General features: G+C 38.6%; 1 protein-coding gene across 2 annotated transcripts; it reads right to left on the bottom strand.

The window, feature by feature from the left end:
* Positions 1–1,474: 1,474 nt before the first annotated feature.
* On the bottom strand, positions 1,475–7,502 carry VCPKMT (valosin containing protein lysine methyltransferase). 2 transcript variants are annotated; one of them, XM_005894281.3, is made up of 6 exons: positions 7,189–7,499; positions 6,982–7,092; positions 6,738–6,810; positions 5,822–5,941; positions 4,730–4,834; positions 1,475–2,584 (listed from the first exon to the last, which is right to left on the bottom strand). In XM_005894281.3, the coding sequence occupies exons 1-6, from the start codon at positions 7,452–7,454 to the stop codon at positions 2,570–2,572; spliced, it is 690 nt and encodes a 229-aa protein (XP_005894343.2). In that variant the 5' UTR covers positions 7,455–7,499; the 3' UTR covers positions 1,475–2,569. The 2 variants fall into 2 exon arrangements, with proteins under 2 accessions (XP_005894343.2, XP_014333249.2); XM_014477763.2 differs by lacking the exon at positions 6,738–6,810 and having other exon boundaries at positions 6,993–7,092; positions 7,189–7,502.
* Positions 7,503–7,662: the final 160 nt, after the last annotated feature.

The raw sequence follows: 7,662 nt of genomic DNA, 5'->3' as shown, positions 1-7,662 counted from the left end.
GGATCTTGAATTCCTCCCCAGGTCTCCCTCCTGTGGCTTCTGAGTACAGATATGCTCTGTTCCCTCTCTCATGAGAGCTCAAAGGACTAAATCCCTTTCCTCAACATTGCACTTCCTCCAAAAGAAGGCCTCTCCCAGGTCTCCCCAGCTGTGTGTAGAAGGTAGTTAGTGAGAGAGCTTGCTACATGACCTGGCAACCCTCAGGAAGCCCGGCAGTGTTTACTACTCACTATGGTTCTCTGATCTTGAACATGGTGATTGGTACCTTTTAAACTCTGCTTTGGCCTTATTCCAGAATAAGAAAAACAATCTCACTTCACTTTCTGTTACAAAGTAGTTAATCCTGTAGTCAGTACCTTATATCAGTTCCTCATAAACAGATGGTAATGAATGTATGATGGTGGTTTAGTCTTTAAGTCCTGTCTGACTCTTGTGACCCCATGGACTGTAACCCGCCAGGCTCCTCTGTCCATGGGATTTTCTAGGTAAGAACACTGGAGTGGACTGCCATTTCCTTGACTTATTAAGGTGATAAGAAAGAAAGGGAGTGGAAATAGGACATGAAAGAAGAAGTAAAGGGGTGATTCTGACAAAGCTGCCAAGAGGCTGATCTCATCCCAACCCCTCCAGGAAGTTTTGGTGTAAGGTCCCCTGTCGGAAGTAAAGGAACTGGGCTTTCATTACAGGAATGTTAAGGAGGACTTCAGCTGAACATCCACAGCTACTGTATTTTAGAAGTACAGTCTTAAGGGGAGGAGGGTGAAAGGGACCTGAGGAATTGGAGTGGACTACTAGGGCTGGTCATTGTTAATAAACTCATTTCTACAAGTTTTATATTGTTACGAAACAAGCCAGAAAGTGATCATTTGTTCTAAGACTTCACTAATAAAACACCTGGTATTATCTGTAACTAGAAAAATACCATACACTTAGGTTACACTAGCTGCTTTACACTAGCTGCTTCGTAAGCTGATTAATGAAATGCTAAGAGCAGTTTCAGAGAAGGCAGTGGCACCCCACTCCAGTACTCTTGCCTGGAAAATCCCATGGATGGAGGAGCCTGGTAGGCTGCAGTCCATGGGGTCACTAAGAGTCGGACACGACTGAGAGACTTCACTTTGACTTTTCACTTTCGTGCACTGGAGAAGGAAATGGCACCCCACTCCAGTGTTCTTGCCTGGAGAATCTCAGGGACGGGGGAGCCTGGTGGGCTGCTGTCTATAGGGTCGCACAGAGTCGGACATGACTGAAATGACTTAGCAGCAGCAGCAGCAGCAAGAGCAGTTTGGGGAAAAAAACAAACAGCAGAACAAAAGTTAAAGACTGAAGAAAGCCTGAAGGAAAAAAATTTTCTCTTGATGTTAATCTTTAATTTCTCTAGGGCTGCTTTTGCTCTTTCTGGAAAGCAGTCACCTGCTTTAAACATTTATTTTCTCTAAAGCTATTTCTGAAACATTCTCAAAGTCACAGGATCTCAAAAACAATGTTTATTTTAACACATAAAATGTGCCACCTAGCACCAATGCCTGTTAAGTACCAGCATTCCATCTGGTTACTATTACGCTTTGGAACCAGTGTGACTGGGAAGTCCTGACAGATCAGTCTGCGAACAGATGATTATCATAACATAAAACAGAGACCACACAGAAAAAAAATCATTTGGTAAATGTACACAGAAGTACACTTGTAGTATTTTAAATAGCTTCCTGTTTCATATAAACAAGTGATCACCAGTGAATTTAGCCACATTTTCCTGGAAGCTACACAGGAGGAAGAGTGCACAAGACACATAAACGCACGGGCCTGAGGCTGGGCCTTTCATTCTCACTCCATCCTCAAATAAAAAATGTTTACCAGGATCTTTCCCTCCCTTGCACTCTGACTTCTTTCTTCTTTACTAACCAACCACAGTATAATTTATTATGTAATTCACAGGGTAAATTATACTATAATCAGTACGGTAAAGGAAAAGCACAGAACTTTGGTCACAAAACAGTCTTTTCATTTTTTTTCCCCCAAGTAAAAGAACACAAATATTAAAGTTGTCTGAAAAACAATGAAGTGGAAGATACTTAAAATAAAGCCCATTTTTAAATGTTAAAACCCTCTCTTAAACTTATCTTGATGACAAATTAAAATTTACTGATTTGAATTTAAACATTATTAAAGAGTAACTGATACCTCTCTTTAGAAACTGGGTCAACTTACCTCTATTTTCCTGAAAACATGCCAAGCCAACCATGCTACTTCATTATTTTTGGCAGACTTTAGGCTAACCTCAGTACCTATTTTTATTGGAGGAGTGACTGACACAATGTTTCTTTTAAGCAGAACTTGATGTGGAGCTAAAAGTAAACTAAGTTGGATTTCAGGCCCATTGGCAGGTAGGCAGTCAGTCAAGTCATTTTTCATATTGCAGGCAGCCGGTGGTGGTTGTCTATAGATCGGATCCCTAAAGACATGCTGAAAAAATCTGTGAACACAATCTTCCCATGCTGTATTCACATGCTTCATTCACGTTATTAGCTTACCCACGTTGGTAGAGGCTTGGGTAAGATGACTAAAGATTTCATGATGGGAATTTCTATAAGAAAAAAAAATGAAACCTTAAAAGACTGATTTCTTATTATATATTAAATATTTACTGGGTATTTAATACTAGGTATTATGCTTGCTGACAGCTAAATGCAATTCAAATGAATAGCTATATATAATGCTTAGAGATGGTCTTTGTTAATGCCTCAAGTACAAGCAACCAAAGAAAGAACAGATATACTAGACATCATCAAAATTAAAAACCTCTGTGTTTCAAAGGACATACTATTAAGAAAAGAAAAGGACAACCCACAGAATGGGAAGAAAATATTTGGAAGTCATAAATCTCGTATGAGTCTGGTGTCCAGGATATATGAAGAATGTTTACAACTCAACAATGAAGACAACTCAATTTTAAAACAGGCAAAGGGTTTCTACAAATATGTAAAAAGGCCAATAAGTACACAAAAAAAGATACTCAACATCATTAGTCATTAGGGAAATAAAAACCACAAAGTGATTACCACTTCATACCTACTGAGATGACTACAATAAAAAAGATTAACAACAATAAATGTTAAGGAGGATATGGAGAAACTGGAAAATGCAGACAGTGCTGGTGAGAAAGGAAAATAGTATAGCAGCTTTGGAATAGTTTGGCAAGTCCTCAAAAAGCTAAACAAAGAGTTCCTGTGTGCCCTAGCAATTCCACGATGGGTATACACACCCTCAAGAGATGAAACACGCCACACAATAGTTTCACATGAATATTCACAACAGGATCATTCATTAGAGCCCAAAGTGGAAACAACGGAAATGCTCATCAACTGATGAACGCAGGTAAGGTGTGGCATATCCATACAAAGGACTAGTATTCAAGTGTAAAAGAAGTGAAGTGCTGATGCACCCTAGAAAACACTACTGAATGAAAGAAGCCAGACAGAAGAAGCACACATCATGTGATTCCATCTGTATGGAATGTTCAGAATGGGCAAATCCACAGAGATACAGACTGGTGGTTGCTAGGGGTTGGGGAAGGCAGGAAAAAGGTGTAACTGCTAAAAGGTATGGGGTTCCTTTTGGGGGTAATGAAAATGTTTAAAATTAAAACGTGGTGATGGTTGTCCAATTAGGTAAATATACTAAAAATGGCTTAAGTGTAAACTTTATTGTATATAAATTATATCAAGTTAAAAAAACAAATGACTCTCTGCCCACCCCCCAAAAAAAGCCTTTATATTTAGGAAATACAAAATTTTTAAGCCTCAAAAAAAACAAAAACAAAAAACCCTACTTTTAAAACTATACAACAGCTTTGGCTAAAACTGGATCCTTTAAGGCATAAAACATTTTTAATTCATTGTTTTATCTCTAGAACCATGCCACATAATAGTTGACCTGAATTACTAATCCCACTGCTCTTCTTTCTTTGTAGTTCCAACACCTACTCCTGATTCCAAAAAATGCAGATTATCTGCTTTTGGCTAGAATGCACATAAATCAAAAAACTTCACCACAAATCCAAAGGAAAGATAAAAGAAACAAATGGAACTAAATCACGTTTAGCACCCTCAATTCATAAAAGTGATCTTGTTCTTGCCTTATACCAGTCACATACACACAAGGTGCTGGGGTACAAAGGTAGATGGGACACAATTCTTCCCTTCTACACATTCAAATACGAGACACTGCATAAAATGTACTTATTATAATGGGTAAAGGAAGCAATCTAAAAGGGGAACATAAAGATTCTATTTAATTGAGTGCATTTTTCTTTATTGGACAGACCAAAAAATAAAAACATATAACTATGTTATAGTTGGACTAGTTAAAAAAAAAAAAACTTGAATGGTTGGAGAGAGTTCACAAAGGTCAGAACTGGCATTTGAAAACCTCTAAGAGATAACAGAAATTTATAAATAGCTAAGTTACTTGTCTGAGGTAATGCCCAATTATAAAGCTATATAATTTACAGCTAGAAATGACCTTTACAAAAAAAGTCTGCCTTTTAGAGAAAACACCGGAGGCCCGATAAGTTAGGCAATCTTAACACTGAGCATTAGTGCCCTGGTTCTGTTAATCATTATAGCCATTTCCCCACATTAAAATTAATATCTACATCATACTCAAGCTCAGAGACAGTGTCCAGCTAGTGAAATCACTTCAGAGGATGATAAGGCAAACATGTATTTACCGATTTTTTCTTTCTGATGTATAACATGTGAATATCTTCACTTCGATATTCTTCATCATGTTTTTCCAAAGGAATTTTTTCAAAGTCAAAGTCTAGTTGAAGGAGCTATAAATTTAAAAAAGATGCAATTCAAATTCAATAATATGAACTATCCGTTGCTGACAGAAATCAGAATGGTGGTTACCTTTGGAATACTGACTGGGAGGGGTATATGAAAAGTTGAGCTAAGCACTTGATATATATGCATTTGATATGTTTTAACTCAACTGAAAACTGATTAATGATATCAAATTTTCAAGTATACACTATTTCAGAAGTTCATTAAAGTTCTTCACAGTCAAGAAAAACATAAAAGTAAAAAACCATTTCACCATATATCTGAGGCAGAGTCATGAAGAGTCACTTTACCCAAAGTAACCCTTTCAGAAGATAAAACTGAAGAGCCATAAAGATGTTTCCTTAAGAGGAACCACTTGTCATATGATGGATCTTTACCCATAAGAAGCATTTGGGTGACCACTGGAGGAAGATGGGGGAAAGACAAATGGGATTCTAAGTACTACTTCTGCAGCTTCCTGTGGGTCATTAATTCTTGCAAAAGGGAAAAAAAAAGAAAAAGAACAACTTCAAAATAGGTAGGATACATTGGCCAAAGCTACCATAAAAATACAGTGGAAAATACTGAAATGAAAACATATCATGTTTCAACATATCACATATCATGTTTCTATGATGTATTCTCCAAAAAATATATACATCATTAATATGTTCCTAAAAGCCAGCAACTTGTCTGATAAACACTGAAAACTTTCTCAGAAAAGACAAGGGTGTCACATTATTATTTTACATGGCTTTACACATACTAGATCAACAAATCAAAAAAGAAAAATAAAGGATCAGAACGGGGGTACTGGGGCGGGGGAGGCTGGCAGCAGTTGTTAGAATGGTGTGCTCTAAAGAATTCTCTCCTTGGGTTCATACAAGCAGAATGTTTTCCCTACTCAAAATTACCACAATATACTGAAACACAAAGTCACACATAGCCTCTCTGAAGGGTAATCCCTACAAATGCAGATCTAATAGAGTACTCACCTCAAAATATTTTTTCTCGATTTCTGGATTTTTTCCCATTGTTCGCTGTTCATAACAACATATAATACAAGTCTCAGACCCACTGAGATCTTTTAGGGTTTTCAACAGTGGCTCCAAAGACTGTTCAAAAAGGAATATGATTTTTGTTAATGACTTTTAAAAACACATTTGTTTACTATAAAAGGGGGTAGGGGAGGCAGAGGAGATAATTATAACTCCCTTACAATTCACACATCTTTGAATCAATCCAACCCAGTAAACACAGTTAACAACTCTGTAACTAATGATTGGTAAACTCTTAACTAATCAACCATTGTATTAATTTCAGCTTCCAAGAATGGATTCAAGTGATTGCATTTTGGAGTACCCATGGGTAAAAATGGAATTGACAGCATTCTTAAAGCTTACTCTAACAATATTTAAACAATCAACAATTTACTTATGAAAGTAGGTCCAACTTTAACTTGAATATAAGTTGGTTCAATGTTCATTATTGTAAAAAAATGATTGATGCTTACACTATACAAACTGATATTCTAAAAGAAAAAAAATTCTATAAATATAATAAATCTTGCCCCCAAACAATGAATCCTTTAGGATGCAACTTACAGCTAACTTAAAAAAAAAAAAAGAAATCTTAACCTTTTACAGGAGATTCAGAATAAAAAATCCTTTAAAAATTTTACGGAGGCCTCCTAAAATGCACGTAACACTTTTCTCAATAAGGTTCAGGGACCTCTATGTTAATCATGAGTACATATACGTAGTTCCTGGTGACCTTTCTCTTTGTTCATCAACTATGGAACATATATCCTGCATTCAGAGATGTTAAAATGCTAAGTAATGCGTGCTCCAGAATCCTCGAAATACAGTTTAAGTCTTCTAAAGGAAGAGACTCCACTCATGAAATACTCACCTCTTCGTAGTATATGCAGTCAGCCATCAGTATATAGTCTGGCGGAGAAGGAAAGTCTTCTAATTCTTCCCCCCTTAAAAACGTCAACCACATATTTTAAACTGTTGCTTTACTAATTTAAAATAGTCTTGTTTTATAAAAAGACCCAGAAATCTCCACTCGTATTAATCATGCTTTCAGTGAAACGCGATTTAAAGCAAACTACAAATTGTTATCTTAAAACAAGCTGAAAGGCCATACAAACCATTTCAGTACCTTGGCTTGAACAGAACCAGTGACAAGATGCTTGTTCATATTAATATTCATCTTCAGCAAGTCTTGCAATTCCTCAAGATCGGTGACTATAACATCTGCCCTATAAAATAACGTTGATTTACGTGTAGGCGAAAGAGTGGGAAGCCAGTAATCGGGGTTCCCGAACAAAGCGGCGTACCCTCCCGCCAGGTCTTACCCGAGAGTAGCGGCCATGAGCCCCACAGCCCCGGTGCCTGAGCCCAGCTCTAGCACCGACCGCCGGCTCAGCGCGTGGGCCCCATCGCCGGAAAATCCGGGCGTTTCCAGGTATTTAGAAAGGACAATGGCAGCGTCCCAAACAACACAACCCACGCCGCCGGAGCCATACTGCTGCAGTCGTAACACCGTGCCATCTCGCTTCTCCAAAACTCGCACAAAGTTCCGCAGTGGATCCTCCCCAGAGGACTCCAAAGAAGCCGCCATCGCTGCCCGGCAACAAGAGGCGTCGCACGCAGCGACGTCACATTCACGCGCACTATTCCAGGCCCCGCCTTGCCAGGGCCCCGGCGCGTCCCGGTGGCGGAGTTGGGGCTACGGCGCGTGCGCGAAGCCACAAAACCCGGAAGGCAGCGTTCTTCCAGCGCTGCCCAACGGTGGGCCAAGGCACCCCTACGCGCGAAACCGTCTCATT

This window comes from Bos mutus, chromosome 10, assembly GCF_027580195.1.
Source record: "Bos mutus isolate GX-2022 chromosome 10, NWIPB_WYAK_1.1, whole genome shotgun sequence".
Taxonomy (NCBI): domain Eukaryota; kingdom Metazoa; phylum Chordata; class Mammalia; order Artiodactyla; family Bovidae; genus Bos; species Bos mutus.
Note: the sequence above shows the minus strand (reverse complement) of the source record. Positions and strands in the feature narration are given on the sequence as shown.

Bases quoted from the DNA above. Each gene is read 5' to 3' on its own strand.
- VCPKMT (XM_005894281.3), bottom strand. From the start codon at position 7,454: ATGGCGGCTTCTTTGGAGTCCTCTGGGGAGGATCCACTGCGGAACTTT. The intron at 7,093-7,188 runs GTAAGACCTGGC...GTTATTTTATAG, and splicing joins CTCATGGCCGCTACTCTCGG to GGCAGATGTTATAGTCACCG. The intron at 5,942-6,737 runs GTGAGTATTTCA...CTTTTTGAACAG, and splicing joins ACTGCATATACTACGAAGAG to TCTTTGGAGCCACTGTTGAA.